The sequence below is a fragment of the Eleutherodactylus coqui genome, chromosome 4 (genome assembly GCF_035609145.1).
Source record: "Eleutherodactylus coqui strain aEleCoq1 chromosome 4, aEleCoq1.hap1, whole genome shotgun sequence".
Taxonomy (NCBI): domain Eukaryota; kingdom Metazoa; phylum Chordata; class Amphibia; order Anura; family Eleutherodactylidae; genus Eleutherodactylus; species Eleutherodactylus coqui.
The window spans coordinates 280,410,890-280,431,107 of record NC_089840.1 but is presented as its reverse complement, the minus strand read 5'-3'; the positions used below and the strand labels follow the sequence as shown (position 1 = coordinate 280,431,107).

At 42.6% G+C, this 20,218-nt stretch overlaps 1 protein-coding gene across 1 annotated transcript; it reads left to right on the top strand.

Moving 5' to 3' along the window:
- The first annotated feature begins 267 nt into the window (after nucleotides 1-267).
- On the top strand, nucleotides 268-18,198 carry LOC136624517 (zinc finger protein 502-like). The gene is made up of 5 exons (XM_066598501.1): nucleotides 268-396; nucleotides 4,157-4,549; nucleotides 4,632-4,696; nucleotides 5,067-5,169; nucleotides 14,166-18,198. The coding sequence occupies exons 2-5, from the start codon at nucleotides 4,402-4,404 to the stop codon at nucleotides 15,617-15,619; spliced, it is 1,770 nt and encodes a 589-aa protein (XP_066454598.1). The 5' UTR covers nucleotides 268-396; nucleotides 4,157-4,401; the 3' UTR covers nucleotides 15,620-18,198.
- Nucleotides 18,199-20,218: the final 2,020 nt, after the last annotated feature.

Here is a 20,218-nt window from a genome sequence, read left to right as displayed (position 1 = left end):
GTCTGGGGTTTGTGGGACATGTCAGGTAATGCTGTGAACAGCGTGGCGCTGTGTGGCAGTCCTGTCAGTCAGGAAGACAGAAGATGGCTGATAATGGTGCTAATGAATTGGGGGTCAGCAGTGGGGGCCGAGCAGTGGGGTGTGGAGGGAGCTGTGTTGGGGCTCAGCGGAGGTGCGGAAGGGAAGAGGGGGAATGCCCGGTAATTGTATTATTATAGCGGATTTTGTATGATGTTACATTGTCTCATCTTCTTCCCTTTCAGGATCCTCGGCTGATATCTTCTGTATCAGATAATTATCCTGATTGACCTGACAAGGATGGAGAGGAACCAGGACAAGATGGCGGAGAGTTTATTCACCCTCACCCTAGAGATACTCTTTCAGCTTACAGGAGAGGTGAGAGCAGGGGCATACCTAAAGGCTCAGGTGCCCGGGTGCAAAAGTTCAGCTCAGGGCCTCCCCCACCCCCTGTACCCATGCCTAAATCCTGCACTACAGGAAAACTTGTTTGTAGCCCCTTAGGCCACTCTCTCACACCGCTCTTTACCGCTATTAGCACGGCGCCCCGAGCGTCATGCTAACCACCGTACAATGCTCCCATTGACCTTAATGGGGTTACTCAGACCTGAGCTTGAATGCAGTGTTCCTAATGCCGTGATTTTCGAGAGCTGTCTGTTCTATTTTTGTGTTTTTTAACGTACCTCCTCACGCATCACAATGGTGGGGTGCATTTAGAAGTGCTGTCAAATGTTGTACCATGCGTTCAAAAACTCCGCTAGAACTTGCAGTAAAAATGCCACAATTTAGAACTGCGTTTTCTGAACGCATGTGTGAGAGCGGCCTTAGGGTGTGTTCATGTTTTTTGTTATACTTTTGAAATAAAATAAAAGAATACATTTTTAAAAACTGCATGCGGTATTCAAAGACCACATACGTTTTTAAGATGCCGCATACACTATAAGAAACTGCAGGTGTTTTTGATGCATTTTTTAATTGTGTGCAAAATGTGCAATTATATACAGTCTGTACAGGGAGATGCATAACTATATAGCAGTGATGGACAGATAAGGTAGATAGATAGATGAGAGAGGTAGGTAGATGAGAGTGTGGTAGATGGCTGAGAGGTTCACCATCTTGTCTGTATTTTTATAAGCTGTGAAGATGCTATATTGTGTCTCTAATCTAATCCTCTGGGGAAAGGGAACATCCCCCCCCCCCCCCCCCTCCTCCACGAGAATTGAAGGAGCAGTGCTTTGTGTCCAAAAACTGGTCAAACCGGTTTTTAACCAGAAAACACATCTAGGAATGCCTTTATGTAAAGGGACGGGAAATGGCTGGTTGGAGAGAAACACAGGAAGTATTTCCTTCGAACAACAAGTCAAGAATGAATAGAGCATGCTCAAGGGAAGCTCCTCCCGGGTAAATGATCTCACAGCTACCTCACAAATACCTCCCTGTGAGAATGACCTACCAGCACACAAAATCATGTAACTGTATCCTAAATTACCTCACTTCCTGATTTAAAACCTTATATAAACTTTTACCCGCCTAAATAAAAGGAGAACCTTGGCACACATGATTTAGACGTGTGCTCTTTTAAAAGGGTCTCCAGGCCTGTACATTATTCCTATCTAATATGGCACCCACAATATATCGAATAACGAAAATTGCGGTAACAAGAGAGATAGGTAGGTAGATGGAGAGATAGATGAGAGAGGTAGGTAGATAGATAAATGACAGAGATAGGTAGGTAGATAGATGAGATAGGTAGGTAGCTAAATGAGAGATAGATAGGTAGGTAGATGAGCGAGCTTGGTAGATAGATAGATGAGAGAGATAGATAGATGAGAGTGATAGGTCATTAGATAGATAGATGAGAGAGACAGATAACTAGATGAGAGAGACAGATCGGTACATACCCCGGACCAGTTCTCTGTGTGAGGAGACCAGCAGGCACAGAGATGCTGTACACTGTGCAGAAGTGCATTGGTATGACATCATCATCAGCTTCCTCTGTTCCGAGCCATGTTATGTGTGTGCCTGCCTGCCTCTCTCCTCCTGCCTCCTCCTCTTCTGCTCTGCTGTTTTCTGTCTCGCACTGTCTGCCGCAGAGTAACAATCACGTGGCTGGCAGTACGACAAGCCGGTAATGCACTGTATGTGCATTTGTATATGGCGGAGGGCCCCCTCTGTGCAGGCACCGCATCGCTATTGCGACCCCTGCGACCATGAACGGTATGTCAGTGGGTTGTATGGCTTGAGAAAGGTGCCCTGTTTTGCACCGAAACGCGTTGCCTCATTAAAAGTTTTGTTGGATTTCAACTTCTGGATTATCACTATGGACCCTGGAGCATAATCTTACACTTTGTGGAGGACACTCTGAGGAGGGGGCATCTGTTCATCATACCCCCCTCCTTTCAAGTAAGCGTTAGACCTCTCTATTACTTACATGTGAACCTGTCCTCAGTTTACTCCATTTTTCTGACTTTGCATTTTATGTCAGTGGGTGAGAGATTCTGAGTATGACGTCACGTTCCATCATTCTTATCTATGTCAGTCTCTGGTCACATCTACGTCAGAGGACTTACTGCCAATTCAGTCCTTCTGCCACCTTCACATGAAGCATGATTACTACGGGCTTTCCACAGTGGTAGCTTGCGGCTATTATGCAGGAAATACGCAGGGGCCAAAGCCACATCTAAGCCCGCCTGCACACAAAGAGGTGGATTTCTGTATGCGGTAGCCCACAATGGACTCTGACCCTGTGCCCGGCTGGCATCTGTGCGTACCTGTCTATTCTGTTCTTCATCTATACTGCGGATGGTCCACACGGCTCACTGTCGGACATGCGCTGTACAACTTTTTTTTCTCAATATTTTCCCCCACACCGTCGCTAGGTGATGAATTGGAATCTGTGACCTGCCTGCTATGTCAGTTGCGGATGGACCGCGGGTCAAGCAGCTTCCATTGACTTAAATTGAAGCCATCCATGCAGACATCACACGAAAATGAAATGTGCTGCGATATTTCCTCCGCTTGTGGAAACCGCAATTTCTTTCCGTAAGTGTGCAGGAAAAAGCGTTTTTCCGTAGCATGCTATGGATGGTATTTGGTGCAGACATCGGCCATGGAGTCCTTAATGCAAACTTGTTCGTGTGCAGGTGGCCTAAATGGCTCGTATTATGCTGCGGACTTACTTGCCAAACTTCTGTGGATTTTATCCTTTGTTCTTCAGGGGTTCAAAATCCGCAGCATAAATCCGTAGTATAAATAGTCTCGCTGCGGATTTAGAATCTGCCGCAGTTCTCAAAGACTAAGTAGATTTGTTATAGAAAATACCGGCACCGCGTGAAAGACATTTTATAAATCTCCCCCGCATGGCCTGTACTGTAAATGCTGCAGCCAAGTGTGAAGACGGCCGGAATGCTGGAAACTATTGCAGCGGGTAAAATGTCGAACAGCCAACAGAATAGAACTGTCAGGGTAATCAATCAGTACAGCATCAGTCAAAACCCACCCTAATGTCCCGCTGTCGACAGTAAAGGAAAAACACCACAGACAGGTCTGGTATGCTTCCCTGTACGGGAGTAATGGCCAACACTTTACTGGCTTACACAGGGCTTTATACCCTCCTGTTGCTACACAAAGCATATAGCATCTCATTGGTCCAGATATATAGCATCACCATATATGTCCATAATACTGTCCATAGCAAAAGTTAATCAGACAGGCGGCTGTATCAATCACATGTTCCTTATTCATAGCAGACACTTCTCTTTTTCTCCTCAGTCCTTCGAGCAAGATGTTGCAACTTCCTTAAACTGCCAAGCTAATCGCCGTTCTATCTTGTTCCTCTTTGTAATTTTCCAAGAAACAGTCTTCTCCGCCTTGCAGAAGCCTTTGTCGTATCTGATATGATTTTTTAAGAATGCATATTACGTATTTTGAATATTAGGTTTTTTGTCACAAAGCATTGCATAGAATTTGCACGCAGGTCTAAAGATATAAAAACATATAGCAATATATACACGTGCCCTCACAGAACAACACAACTGAGGAACACAGATGTGAAGAGCCGACATAACTGCCGGACCAGACTGGGAGGACTCTAGAAATGTCTGCAGGGATATTTATGGATGTATCTCCCCATAAACAGGATTACATGATAGTGAAGAAGACTTCTAGTGATGGCTGTCAGGCCCCGGTGTCTGATGGATGGGGAAGACCCCTAAGCCCAATCACAGGGCCTCCACCTCGCCCCCTGATACTTGAGGAGATCAATGAGCAGAAGATCCTAGAACTCACCAACAAGATGATTGAGCTGCTGACTGGAGAGGTGATGCTGCTGGGAATGCTGGGACATTATACAGTAACACTATGGCGGTATAACGTGTCTGGGTGATGACGGTATCATTGTGTTGTCAGGTTCCTATAAGGTGTCAGGACTTCACTGTCTATTTCTCCATGGAGGAGTGGGAGTATTTAGAAGGACACAAGGATCTGTACAAGGACGTCATGATGGAGGACCATCAGCCCCCCCTATCACCAGGTAATAGACAGGACTAAATCCACACAGCCTTTATTATTTGTATGTAGAGATTGAATTCAGTGGCTGTCTGTGTTTTCTGCAGGTAGATCCAGTAAGAGAACAGCAGCAGAGAGATGTCCCCGGCCTCTTCTTCCACAGGATGATCAGGTAAATGGAGAGAAGGTCTCATGAAATCTCCCCTCTGGTCTGTAGGACGGCTGGGAAGGTCTTGTGTTTAGTCTTATTATATGATTGATATTTGTGTAATGAGAAAGCTGGAGATGGCAGGATTACAGCCGACCGCAGACATTAGATCTCCGCATCTTATCACTATTTTCTGGTTCTGGAGACTTCTGGTTGGAATAAAGAAGCAACAGGTTGGAGTTATACAGGAGACCTGCAGCTATTTGGCCCAGATCACTACTGCTGTCATGTCATTCCGGCTCCTCATACTAATTAATGACCTTTTCTGGCCATATAAAACCTTCCACACGACTTCTCCAACTGTGTGATGACTTTTACAATATTTATTTCACAGCTGGTGAAACTGGAGGAAGATCTGATCCCTATTGATGCTACAGAGACACATGTGAGGGGGTATCAGCCGTGTAAGGAGGGGATTCCTACAGATGACCCCCCAGGTGAGACTGCATGTAGAGAAGAGTCTGTGTTGTCGGGGTTTTCAGCTGTATATTCCCTTATTCAGCCAAAATCTATATATACAAAGGCAAAAGCCCTCACTGACTGACTGACTCGCCACTAGTTCTCTAACTTCCCGATGGCGGACAAACATGAAATTTGGCACAACGATTTTTTAGGTCCAAAATAGGAAAAGGAGTCATTACTCGATTATTCAATGTTAAGTGCAAAAAATAAGTTACCCCCTATGTTATATTACTTCCCGGAGTCGTACAAGCGTGAAATTTGGCATGAACATTCTTTGGGTTGTAAGTAGGAAAAGTCAAGGGGTGACAACTTGATTATTCAATTATAAGTGCAAAAGTAAGTGACCTCATATGTAATGTAACTAATAACACACGTATGAACTGCACAAACATGAAATTTGCCACAACCATTCTTTATGACCCAATGGCGAAAGTAAAGGGGTTGCAACTTCAATATTTAATTCTAAGCATGAAAAACTGAAAAGCCGCCATACATTACATAGTTCTTTTCTCAGAAACCATAAAGCCTAGGGAAATGATTTGTATACTGAGGAGAATATAACTGATCTCTGTGTGTATATACTCAGGAGAATCTACCTCACCTCTATGAGTATATACTGAAAGGCTATAAAGTACATAAGGAAGCGGCCATGCACTGCAGGGATGGAGCCTCTAAGGCCAAGAAGGGACTACAACCTCCAGTCTGGGGGTAAATTTGAATAAAAAGGGGCGTTACTTTTAAAAGTAAAATGTAAGGAGAGTGGTAGGGGTTGCACATTCTGCAGAGGGACATACAGTCTGAGGAGAATCTAACATTCCTATATGTGTATACATATTTTATTCCTTGGTTTTCAAGTAACTATGACTTCATTTTCCCTGCAAACAAAATGTAAACACCTGTACTAAATTAACTCGGGTGAAGCCGGGTATATCAGCTAGTATGTATATATATATATATATATGTGTATATATATATATATATATATATATATATATATATATATAAAGATGAAAACACTCACTGACTGGCCACTAACTCTCTTACTTCCTGGTGTCGTATAAGCATAAAATTTGGCATGACCATTATTTTGGTCCTAAATAGGAAAACTAAAACATTCACAACTTGATTATACAATGCTAAGTGCAAAAGTAAGTGACCCCCTGTGTTATGTAACTTCCCAGTGTCGTACAAGTGTTAAATTTGCAACAACCATTCTTGAGGTCCTACATAGGAAAAGTAAAGGGGTCACAACTTGAGTATTCAATTCTAAGCTTGAAAAAATCTGTGATACATAAAGCTTAAGGAAATGATTTGTATAATCTACCTCATTCTATGTGTATATACTGAGGAGAAGCTACCTCACCTCTATGTGTATATACTGAGGAAAATCTAATGCTTCTCTGTGCATATACTGAGGAGAATCTAATGCTTCTCTGTGTATATACTAAGGAGATGCTATCACACCTCTCTGTGTATATACTTTCGAGAATCTACCTCACCTCTGGGTGTATATACTGAGGAGAATCTAGCTCACCTCTGGGTGTATATACTGAGGGAGAATCTACCTCACCTCTGTGTGTATATATTGAGGAGAATCTACCTCACCTCTGGGTGTATATACTGAGGAGAATCTAGCTAACCTCTATGTGTATATATTGAGGAGAATCTACCTCACCTCTGGGTGTATATACTGAGGAGAATCTAGCTAACCTCTATGTGTATATACTGAGGAGAATCTAGCTAACCTCTGGGTGTTGTAGCAATGCAGGGGGAAACACACCAGGCCACGACCAAATGCTGAGCGTCTTGTCTTTATTCAGAGATGATGAACAAAACAATATTACTGGCATTCTCCAGATAACAGAAAGTTCATGGAAAGTCCTTTTAAATAAGCAGTCCAGCAATAGTAACACCAAAAGTCTTTGTAAACGCTAATAGGGCAAAGTAAAGCAAACCTTCCCAGCAGCGTGGTGCAGTGTCTCCAGCTCAGCACTCTCTGTAAGCCTCTGCTGCTCACACAGGGCACACCTCCCTCTTCAGACTGCAACCTGCGCCCATTTATGCACCTCACCTACTTGGGCCAGGTGAAACTGAGTACTGGAGTGAGAGACGGACCGGGTTTACCTCACAGATGCTAGTAGTCTCTGCGATATGTACCGTCCGTCCCACACTTTAACTCTCACTCTACTACAGTGTATATACTGAGGAGAATCTAGCTCACCTCCGGGTGTATATACTGAGGAGAATCTAGCTCACCTCTGGGTGTATATACTGAGGAGAATCTACCTCACCTCTATGTGTATATACTGAGGAGAATCTACCTCACCTCTATGTGTATATACTGGGGAGAATCTACCTCACCTCTACGTGTGTATATACTGAGGAGAATCTACCTCACCTCTAAGTGTATATACTGAGGAGAATCTACCTCACCTCTGTGTGTATATACTGAGGGGAATCTAGCTCACCTCTGGGTGTATATACTGAGGATAACCTACCTCACCTCTGCATGTGTATATACTGAGGAGAATCTACTTCACCTCTATGTGTATACATATTTTATTCCTCTTTTCCTCTGAAGTAACCACAGCTTCATAAAATGTTCCACGCAAGCAACAGATAAACACTTGTACCAAATTTACTTGCCCGAAACCTGGTATATCAGATGTGGATGATCTCCATCCTCTGCAGACTCTTCCATGTCTGTTACATGTGCTCCTTGTGAAGCTGCTTTTGTCTGTGAAGAGAACAGGGTGCCAATGGTGGACTTGCCAATTCCGGTGTCTCTGGCAAATGCTATTCAAGCTACATGGTGCTGGGATGTGAGCTCAGCTTCCACTACAGCATGTTGAGCCCTCATGGTTCCCGCGGAGTCTGTTTCCAACAATTTGGTCATTAGTGAAGTGATGACAGCGAAGTCGAGAGGCGACTACTCCCTGCTAGTCCTCCTTGACCTGTTTCAGCATTTGACACTGTTGACCACAAACTCCTCCTTAACATGCTTTACTCTATCAGCCCTCCTTACTGGCCCTATTTCCTTTCCGCCTCCTCTCGCTGTTGGGGTGCCCCAGGGCTCAGACCTTGGTCCCCTAATCTTCTCTAAAGTCCCAATTGGACAAACTATCCGCAAACTCGGCCTCTAATTCCAGATCTACGCTGAGGACACCCAGCTATATGCCTCTTCCTGTGACATCTCAACACCATTCCTCCAAAATCCCACAGACTGTCTGTCTGCTGTCTCTAACACCATGTCCTCCCTCTTTCTCAAACAAAGCCTTTCCAATACTGACCACCTCGTGTTTCCACCGTCTGCTTACCGATCTCCCTACAATATCTTCATATCGGTATCTGGCACCACTCCCAGACAGCACGGCAACTTCTTGGGCGTCATACCAGACTCTGACCTCTTCTTCAACCCCCACATCCAATCTTTGTCCCAAAAATGCCACCTGCTCCTCAGAAATATTTCTCAAATCTGGCTATTCCTCACCATGGACATGCTAAAACAGTTGTTGCCGCCCTCATCCATTCCCGACTTGACTACTGCTACTTGTTGCTCAACGGCCTTTCCGCACCAGACTCTCCCTTCTTCAATCTATATTAGACACACCAGCTAGGCTCATTTTTCTATCCAGCCATTTCTCTGATGCCTTTGAACTATGCCAGTCATTGCATTGGCTGCCCATCCACTGCAGAACTAAATTTAAACTCCTCACCCATGGCACATCGCTTCCCTTCTGTCCATTTATCACCCAGCCCAATACTCCGATCCGCTAACACATGCAGACTAAACTCCCCACTAATACAAACCTTACATGCTCGCCTCCAGGACTTCACCAGAGCAGCACCCATCCTCTGCAAAGCTCTACCCCAAGGCATCTGGACAATCCACAATGCACAAAATTTCAGACTCGCCTTAAAAACGCACCTCTTCAGGGAGGCATACTAAATCTCCTGACCTAGTCCCCCTGCCCCTCCCTACCGCTCCCCACACCTTCCACCCTGCCTATGACCTCTACCCCGGCACCTCCCTACCGATCCACCCGTTTGCTTCCTAATAACTGATTTACTCATGTAATTCCTGTACTGCCTATATCGCCTCCACCTCGTTTGTTTCAAATTGATTGTAGAAAAACATGTAATTTGTTGTATTGTCTGTTTTCTCCTGTGCTTGAGAGCGCTGCAGAACAAGTTGGCGCTATACAAATAAAGATTATTATTTTATAGTCTGCTGAGGGTCATTCTGTAGGGTTCTGGCACTACTTCTCCTGTTCCTCCTTGCACAAAGGAGCAGATCCCTGTCCTGATGCTGTGGATAGTGAGTTCAGGACGGTCCTTCGCCGTGTGCCTGCAGGCTGCAACGAGCACAAATCAGTCAGCAGTTCTGTAATAATCGTGGAATATACAGCAATAAGCTATACAAGCAGTTATGTTATTTCCCCTTAATGTTTTGGTAGAGCCACAGGCTCCGTGTAAGGAGAAGCCATCCTCATCCTGCATTCAGCTGCTCCTTCCATCTGCCCCCAGCTGATACCCCATGCACTATGTCAGGGTCTCTGCAACATCCAATCACTCTATCAGACCTGGACCCCCGTCCCCAGTGCTGCCTCCGCACATGTGCAAGTACTATTATCATGTCCCTCTCCTCTGCTGCTGGAACCAGAAGGACTGGGCATGCTCAGTAGGAACTTCCCACATCTTGGTACAAGTAACAGTCAGCTGGGTTAGTGAATGGCTACAAACATATGTGTGCCCACTGATAATGGCGGTGCCGGGCTTGTAAAGGCGTCTTTATTCCCCAGTCAGCAGCACATGATCAGCAGACTGTAGTTGCAGCGCAGTACAGGGCAGTTTACAGCAGGGGGCGTCAGCCGCTCTTATCCACGGCTCGTTTGGCTCCTGCGCTCTGTAATCTTACGAGCTGTATGAGCGCCCCCTGGAGGTAGGAAATTACCATCACCGCATGGGAGGAAATCAGCGCAGAACACGTCCTACAATGTGGAAGTAAAAAAGTAAGTTTATTGGGTGAAGTAATTGTCCCATTAGGATGTTATCAGTAGACTAGGCGCTCCACAAATTATTGTACCTGCAGTTAATGGGAAAACCCCTTTAACTATTTAATATTTTTACATATCTGAGCTTGAATAACTACGACAAAAAATATCTCCCATTTTGGTGGAATAAATGTGCTAAGGATGGACGTCATCCCTCGCTTGTTGTACTTATTCCAGACTCTGCCTATTCAGCCCCCCGTGAATTTTTTAAAATGCCTACAATCTGCTTTTACACATCAGCTACCGAACCCTCTGAAAACCTAAACCCACAGAAGGGGCGGGGCTTTCTGGCCTCAAGCCTCTATCCTTCTTAGATCGTTCGGCTGGCACTTCCACGGGAAGTCTAAACAATGGATTAAGCTAGAAACGGATATTGTTGGAACTTCTCTAAAAACGCTGCCTGGGATTTTTCCCTCAGCCAGACCCCATCCATAGTTTAAAAGATATTGTAGAATATAACTCTTATTCACATCTTGTATAAATATCTCCTTCCTGCTGTGGCAAATATTCTGGCAGCATTTACAATTTTCTATGCCACATCCAAAAGCGTCGTGTATGCCCCTCACTCCCCCCCTCCACACACACATGGATGTACCTGGAATATGAGTTAGGATCTTCCAATTGGGTTGGTGGGAGGGTGCCAGTATATTTTTCAGTTTTATTTCTTCGATTACCACTTGAGGTCGACTGGGGATATTGTCAGATAGGAAGGGGTCACCTTGTAGGATCCCCCAATGTTTCGATAAGATGTTCCTCAGGTGGGAATGTTGAGTATTAATGTGGATTCTGAACAATGTTTTGGAGGTCTGGTCCTCGGTTTTCCCAGGTTTCTGTTGTGGATTCTCTAACTGGTCTTGTTGTTGCGCTCTTAGCATCGCTGAACTCACCAGCACCCCTGGGTGCCCCTTCTCTTTAAAACACTTCTTTTATACATTAGATTGTTCATTAACCCCTTAGTGACGAAGCCTGTTTGCGCCTTAGTGACGGAGCCAGATTTTGGAAATCTGACATGTCGTTCAACATAGCATAACTCCGTGAAGGTTTTGCATATCCCAGTGATTCTGACATCTTTTTTTCCCCACATGTTGTACTTCATTTACGTTGCAAAAATAGACCGATTTAATTCGTGTATGTTTATTAAAAGTACCAATACTGGAAAAAAAAATTAAACATTATCATTTTGTACAATTTTTTGATAGGATATATATTTCCATCTGTTTACTTTATTCTGAATGCACATTTGAAAAACTTTTGTTTTTTTTTAACCATTTAGATGACGTACAAATTTAACATTAATTTTCAGCATTTTGAGAAACACTTTGTTTTCTTACACCAAGCCAAGTTTGCAGCGGCTCATAGGTGTCACAATGATAGATACCCTCCTAAATGACCCCATTTTAAAAACTACACCCCTTAATGTATCCACTTAGGGGGGTCGTGTGTATTTTGACCCCACAGTTTTTTTACAGAAATTAATTAAATTTAGAGAAGAAAAAATAAAATTTCATATTTTTGCAAATATGTCATTTTAAAGACATTGTTTTCCTATAGTGCACATGAAAATGAGGATTGATAGCCCAAAATGGATCCCCATGTTTCTCCCGTCTTCAGAAATATACTCATTGTGGCCCTAATCTTCTGTCTGGATGCACAACGGGGCCCAAAATGTAAGGAGAAGTCAGTGTCTTTCAGACCATAAATTTTGCTTGAAGGCGTTTTAGGCCCCATACCACTCTTGTTGAGCTCTTGAGCGGCCCAAACCATATAGAACCCCCACAAATGACCCCATTTTAAAAACTAGACCCATTAACAAATTTATCTAGGGGTGTACTGCCCATTTTGATGCCACAGTTTTTGAAGGAATTGAAGCAAAGCAAAAGGAAAAAATTGTGATTTTTCATTTTTTTTTTGGCAATTCTATCAGTTTAAAAACCACTTTTTTGTACAGCACATACATTAATGAAGACTTGCACCCCAAAATGGATACCCCTGTTTTACCCGTGTTCAGAAATATACCCATTGTGGCCCTAATCTACTTAAAGGAAACATTGCTAGGCCTATAATGGAAGGCGCACCCATTGGATTGCCCACTTGTAGAGTCATTGAGTGGCCAAAACGATAGAGAACCCCCATGAATGACCTCATTTTGAAAACTAGACCCCTTAACGAATTTTGACCCCACAGCATTTGAATGAATCTAAGCAAAGCAGAAGGAAAAAATTATGATTTTCATTTTTTTTGGCAATTGTGTCAATTTAAAAACTTTTTTTTTGTACAGTGTACATAGGAATGAAGACTTTAACCCCAAAATGGATCCCCCCATATGTCCCATGTTCAGAAACATACCCATTGTGGCCCTAATCTACTTACAGGACACATGGCAAGGCCTATAATGGAAGGAACACCCGTAGGATTGCAGGGCACAACTGAATAAATTCCAGGCCCCACTGCTCACTTGTACAGAATAAAAATTGACACGATAAAAAAAAATCCCCCCCCCCCATCCGCACCCTTTTCGGCGTTCCCCAAACCTTAGATAAAAGTAATAATGTGAACTGTGTGGTATTTCCGAAGACAGGGGTAATTACGGAGGCTGGTTGGGATGGGTATCCATTGGATAGCGCCGATTGCATTGCCGGGGGGGACTGCCCGCAGCCCAAGATGACAGCTCCATGCTGTTGGCTACCTGCGGGCACCGACAACATGAAGCTGACACGTCCTCCGCTAAGAGGGTATTAATCCTAAGAGGATGCATGTTTCTACGTCCTCTAGGATTAAAGCCCACTTAGTGAGGACGTACAATCCCGATGGGGCCGTCATTAAGGGGTTAAGATTTTGGAGATTTGTGTGTAAAAAATAAAAGTATGGGGGTTCTGGAGAAATAATATAAAATGTGGCACTCGTTTGTTATTAAGTATACTTAATCTGTATAAAGAGCATGTGCAAGACGAGCATGCGCACAAAATTGTGTCTAGAAATTTACCTCTGCTTCCGGTTAAGCGTGTACCAGGATATAGCTCAGCAGCTACTTTCTTCTGGATGCACGCACATACACACTTCCGGTCGCCCCAGTTCTAAGAAGTACCTGATACTTTTATCATGTCTCTGTGTCATATGCTCATGAAAGGTGTCAGATTAGTCAGTAAGCCCTCCGACTCGCGTTGCATCTCCTGTATTGTATCTATTGTCCTACGCTAATGGAATAAACACCAGAAGGTACCGACTCTCCAAAAGAAACCTGGAGGAACGGGTGACAATTTAGAGGCTAACCTGGATTCTTGAGGAGGTTCGCTAATCTCTGCAAACCCCTTATTCAAGTAAGTAAAACCTCATACATAAAAGGAAATATACAGAGGTCAGCGTAGCGCTCCTGCGGTCATGTATAGTGAGATTAAAAAAATTTGATGGGGACTTAGCCGGTACTGTGCAGGGTCTTAGTCCAAGACAGGCCCTGCCAGCACCTCTCGGTCCAAGATCGCCTTAAGATATTAGATGAAAATTCTTCCTCCACATCCACAGATAGGGAGAGCTGCAGGGTTCCTTGAGTACCCCAGGAAGGGGACCCAATAAAATCAGGAAAATGAAAAGAGAAAAAAATGGCCCCAGCGCTCGCTGGAGAAAAATATTTCAAATGTATATGGAAATAACTAGTTTATTTTGCAACGCGTTTCAGCCACTAAACGTGGCCTTTTTCAAGCATCAATGCAAAATAAACTAGTTATTTCCATATACATTTGGAATATTTTTCTCCAGTGAGCGCTGGGGCCATTTTTTTCTCTTTTCATTTTCCTCATACATAAAAGAGCACAGGGTTTTTGTAACTTGTCTTTTTCACAATTTGTATGAATATTTTATATAGAAATTTTTATAAAATATTGATATAATTGTAATGTTAAAATCTGTTTTATTCTTGGCAGATGACGACATCAGGAACTCAGAGGAACATTTGATATCTTCAGGTTTTACAGTGGAAGATGGTGGTAACATACAAGATACACACGAAGAGCCTGCCATTATCCCAGATGTACCCTCAGCCCTTCACAGCAAACATCTGTCATCTGATCCTTTTATAGAGGTTCCATCTTCTAATTCATCACAGACTAGTAAGCAACATAACATTTACAGAAGAGATGTTAAAGAAGAAACTGTTGTCTCAGGGAAGAGGTCATATTCGTGTTCAGAATGTAGCAAATGCTATACCCGGAAATCAGGTCTTGTTTATCATCAGAGAATTCACACAGGAGAGAAGCCATTTTCATGTTCAGAATGTGGGAAATGTTTTACCCAGAAATCATATCTTGTTTATCATCAAAGAATTCACACAGGAGAGAAGCCATTTTCATGTTCAGAATGTGGGAAATGTTTTACCCAGAAATCACATCTTGTTTATCATCAAAGAATTCACAAAGGAGAGAAGCCATTTTCATGTTCAGAATGTGGGAAATGTTTTACCCAGAAATCATATCTTGTTTATCATCAAAGAATTCACACAGGAGAGAAGCCATTTTCATGTTCAGAATGTGGGAAATGTTTTACCCAGAAATTAGATCTTGTTACACATCAGAGAATTCACACAGGAAAAAAGCCATGTTCATGTTCAGAATGTGGGAAATATTTTACCCAGAAATCATATCTTGTTTATCATCAAAGAATTCACACAGGAGAGAAGCCATTTTCATGTTCAGAATGTGGGAAATGTTTTAGCCAGAAATCATATCTTGTTTATCATCAAAGAATTCACACAGGAGAGAAGCCATTTTCATGTTCAGAATGTGGGAAATGTTTTACCCATAAATTAGATCTTGTTGGACATCAGAGAATTCACACAGGAGAGAAGCCATTTTCATGTTCAGAATGTGGGAAATGTTTTACCCATAAATTAGGTCTTGTTAGACATCAGAGAATTCACACAGGAGAGAAGCCATTTTCATGTGCAGAATGTGGGAAATGTTTTACCATGAAATTAGATCTTGTTGGACATCAGAGAATTCACACAGGAAAGAAGTCATTGTCATGTTCAGAATGTGGGAAATGTTTTACCAAGAAATCAAATCTTGCTGATCATCAGAGAATTCATACAGGAGAGAAGCCATTTTCATGTTCTGTCTGTGGGAAATGTTTTACCCTAAAAGCACCTCTTGTTAGACATCAGAGAATTCACACAGGAGAGAAGGCATTTTTATGTTCAGAATGTGGGAAATGTTTTGCTCGGAAATCATGCCTTGTTAGACATCAGAGAATTCACACAGGAGAGAAGCCATTTTCATGTGCAGAATGTGGGAAATGTTTTACAAGTGATACAACTCTTCTTACACATCAAAGAATTCACACAGGGAAGAAGTCATTTCAGAATGTAGAAAATGTTTCTTGAACAAATCACATCTTGTTACACATCAGAAAACACACAGGAGAGTGGCCATTTTCATGTTCAGAATGTGGAAAATACTTCTTGTGCCACATCAGAGAATTCACATGGGGGACAAGCCATTTTCATGTTCTGAATGTGAGATGTACCCATAAAGGGGATCTTGTTAAACATCAGAAAATTCACATGGGGGAGACAACATTTTTATATTCTGACTGTTGTCAATATTTTTAAGACAAATCAGATCTAGTTAACTATAAGAGAACTCACACAGGGGAAAACCGGCATTTATGTTCAGATTGTTGGAAATATTTTAGCTATACATCTTGTTAGACGTTGGAGAATTCACACGTAGCAGCAGCCATTTTTGACTATGGAAAACTTACACAGCGGGAAACCCATTTTAATATATTAGAATCTGCTTGTCTTCTTGAATTATCGTGATTGAAAACCTCGGCCGCCTCACGTGAACTTCTGTTACCGACCATCAAGATGATCTCAGTTGTATACTAGATTTATTAATATCATGACAATTGAAAAGTCATACAATTAGTGGTTTCCATATTATATAATTCAATATACCCTTATTAACAATTAGCATATCATCCCTAACTCAAAAGTGGTTGCAGGTATTGACAAAAAATGACTGCGCCTATCAATTTCTGATGGAATTCTGCCCTTTAACCCCCTGAGTGGCGGGTTTCCTACCACCCTGTCGTGCCCACCAGGGCAGGTTTTTTAAAATGGTCTAATCATTGAATTTCAACTAATTTTGCAGTTGCATCTCAAGAGCCATAACTTTTTCATTTTTCCATTGACATGGCCATATGAGGGCTTGCTTTTTGCGGGACAAGTTGTGATTTTTAAACAGGAGGGAGGAAAAAAAGAAATGGGGAAAAAAGAAAAAAAGAAGCCATGTCATTAAGGGGTTAAATAATGTATTAACTTCCTTCTCTGGGTCATTACGACGCATGGATACCACATGTGTGATTGTATTTTTGATTTTTTTTACAAAGTAAAGGGAGACAAGTGTTTTTATAATTTTTTTTTTAAATAATTTTTTAACTTTTTTTTTTTTTGTCCCTTTAGGGGACTTCCACAGAGACCCATCAGGACCCCCTGATCACATTCCGGGGGTCTGATGGTGACAGCCCTTTACATGCTACAGTCACATAGACTGCAGCATGTAAAGGGTTAACACAGCAGAGATAGGAGGTTTTCTCTGATCTCTGCTTTAAGAGCTGGTACCTAGCTGTCCTCTGATAGCCAAGCACCAAGCTCTCCCTGTCACAGGGACCATCGGCTTGCTTCTGACAAGCCGATGGTCTCTATGACAACCTGTAAACAAAGCAGGACATTGCCGATATGCCGGTAATATCTTCTGCTTGTTTTTCAAAGCCCTTGCGTTGTTCTTTGCGGGTCTGTGCAGGCAGAGCACACTGTCACAGCTTGTGGCATTGTGCTCTGCAGCTCCCATAGTGATACATAGCCCGGAAATCTTCCGGGCTATGTCACTATGAGCAGTGGAGCTCGTCCCGGAAAATTTCCGGGTGTGCCACTCAAGGGGTTAATCATCCATCCCATGATCCTCCTTCCATTGAAGTCTTTTGAACTTAATGCATAAGAACCCACTCACATATGTTTTATTTTGTCCTTATCCTGGCCGGCGCCTATTACTCCCTATCTACTGAGCCAAACTTTTTGGTTTCTCTTAGTTTTTTCCTGGATTACAGATTTGTAGCTGAATTTAGTTGAGATTTAAAGGGATCGTCCAGTTGTCAACTATTGATGGCTCATTCTCAAGATCAGTCATGAAATAGATCTGTGGAGTCTATCACTGGGGCCCCTAGTGATCAGCTGTTCTCTGGGCCAGTGTGCTCAAGCACAGTCTCATTATTGGAATCGCAAAGCCTAAGGCCTCATGTCCACGGGGAAAATCAGATCCGCTGCGGATTTGTAACGCGGATTTGGGCTGCGGATGCACTGTAATTGTCTTTTATTTTTCATGCGGGAGATCAATTGAGCTATGTGCTCTATGAGCTCCCGCACAAGTGATCTGCACTAAAATGGAGCATGTCTATTTTTTTCATGCTCCAGAAATTTTTTAATTACCATCCGCGGGTATTCGCGGGTGGTCAATGCATTCCTATGGGGCGCGGATCCGCGTGCGGGAAAAACGCTGCGGATTCTAATTCTTATTTTCCCCGTGGACATGAGGCCTAAGAGTGAACCTGTAACCCCCCCCTCCTCTTCCCGCCTGATTCAATATCCGATTTTTTTTTTATCACCCAGGCTGTTTTAGAGGTATTCGCCCTTTTACTTAGAGCAATTTCCTCTATGGCTATGATTAAAGCACTGCTTGCATTGCACAAAGTAGACTTTCTGACTGTAGGTGTTGCTTTGATCAGCTTTTTAAGAGGCCCCAATTGCAGTATAATCCCTCAGACATCTTGTCAGCACAATGTGCAGAACTTACAATAGTTAGTAGGATGATTAACTCACTTCTTGGAGGCAGTTTTATTTAAGAAGAACCATGTCTTTCTGGGTACGTCTGTCTTGTTAGTATGACAATTTGCAGCTGATCGCCGAGATTATTAAAAAGGTTTTTAAATTTATCGGTCTACTTTTTTTTACCCTGATTAAATATGTTCTGTACCAGATAGAGAAGGCTTAGATTTTTGCGATGGACATACTTGGTGAATGCCTTTTCTATTTCCCAATTTTCACTACCGCTCTGTCATATAAAGAGATTGAGAAAGTGTCCCCCCAGCTGTCCAGTATCAATCAGTTGTCGTTCAGGACAATAGAAAAGTTGAGCTGACAACCTTTGCCCCTTGAATCTACTCTAATGATAGATAGTTAGATACTAGATAGATGGATAAAGATATGAGATGGGTAAATTCTAATGTTCTAATCCCCCCTTCCTCTTGTGTAATTGGCAAGCCTTTGATATACAAGAGAACAGGAAATCCTTTGTCCCAATGTCAATACAAGTGGCCCTTTGACAGGTAGATGCTGATTTGCTCTCCCCAGGCTGGTGGTTGTTGCCTTTAGAGAGATAATTTTATTACCTCCCCATACCTCACAACAAGCTCAGGAATTCCCCTCAAACTACGTAAACCCATACCTGGTTATGATTTCTGCCTCATGCTTGATATTCATGCATAGATAAAACCATGACAAGAAATATGGCAGCATATCTTCATGATTAGAGACCCTCCCACCGAGATATGACTGACACTAGGGAATTACGATTTTTGAGTTCCTACAAATCCGACCCTCCCTTCTCTGTATGACCTCAGAGGGGTGGGGAGAAGGTGTGTATTGGGGGACCCCACAGTTCTAACCGGTCAATGCATGGAGCTATACTTCGGTATATGGGCGTCCCTCTGCTCTGGATCTCTTTGGGCCGTGTATCCCAAAATCTGGTAAATTTCTTTTATTTTAATCCTGATTATTTTTAAAATACTGCTGAGTGTTTATTGCCTGTATGTCCTTATTCTCCCCATGTAACAACCTTTTGGTATATCTTTATACATACTATATATTTTGGCACTACTAGATCTTTTCTAGAATAAATCTAGAATTTATCAGTTCAAGCCCTGTCAGTTTTAAAAACGAACCATATTCTCCGAAGATTGTATTAATTATTCATAAATCGAGTTCCAGTGTACCATTTACAAACTAGTAGTGGCAGTGTTTTATTTCTATGCGTATTGTAGAGCTCTGGAGTGCGTTATAACGGATCAGGTGGATGATTTGATCCTTCACTTGGCATGCGTGCAGGAGCCTAGTAAAGCTGGGTACATATCAGCCTGTGTTCTAACGACTTTAAGCTTGCAATACTGCTAGGGTGTTTGAGGACTGAGGCGGGATCAATTGGTATTGTCCCTTCTACTCTCTTCTCCTGTCCAGTGTGGGGCAAATTGGTTTGCAGTGCAGGGCCAGGCAGATAGCTGTAGCATTGTGGTCGTAGGTGGTCGCTTGTCCGCTGTGTATAGCATTCACAGCTTCTACAAATGAATGTATGCAGTCTGAATTCACAAACCTAAAATGATCAACATAGTAATATAGTATGCTAAGCTAAAAAAGACAAATGTCCAGCCTATTAACCGCCTTCCCTCCTGTTGATCCAGAAGAAGACAAAGAAAAACTCTTGGAACTGTATGAGGTTTCAGTAACCGTAATGGAATGGTCACATTTATGGAATACAATTGAACTGGATGAGGGTGACTTTTTCATCTCTAAACATGGCAATGTGAACTTCCGGTTCTGACGCCATGCTTTATGGTATTTATTTTTGTTTCTATTTTTATTGTTGGTTAGTGTTCTAAAGTCTTCCAAAACTTTGCTGTTAAAAAGTAGTTATATAGGGACCTTTGGTCTCCGTCGGATAGAATTTACTGGGTAATTTAAGGTTGGTGGTTAATGGTTTTTTAGTGGGAGTGGTGTCTTCAAGTATGGAGTCCTCTAAGGGCTCTCTCAGTTTTATAACTCTACAGTATGATCCCTCAGGTGGGAGTTTGTTCTCATTTAGTGAGTAGAATCTCTTTAGTGTCAATTTTCTTACAAAGTGATTAAGGTCTATAAAGAGTTCGAAAAGAT

Excerpts from the sequence above, each read along its gene's own strand:
- LOC136624517 (XM_066598501.1), top strand. The coding sequence starts at position 4,402 with ATGACGGTATCATTGTGTTGTCAGGTTCCTATAAGGTGTCAGGACTTC. Across the intron at positions 4,550-4,631 it reads TCAGCCCCCCCTATCACCAG|GTAGATCCAGTAAGAGAACA; the intron begins GTAATAGACAGG and ends TGTTTTCTGCAG. Across the intron at positions 4,697-5,066 it reads TTCTTCCACAGGATGATCAG|CTGGTGAAACTGGAGGAAGA; the intron begins GTAAATGGAGAG and ends TTTATTTCACAG.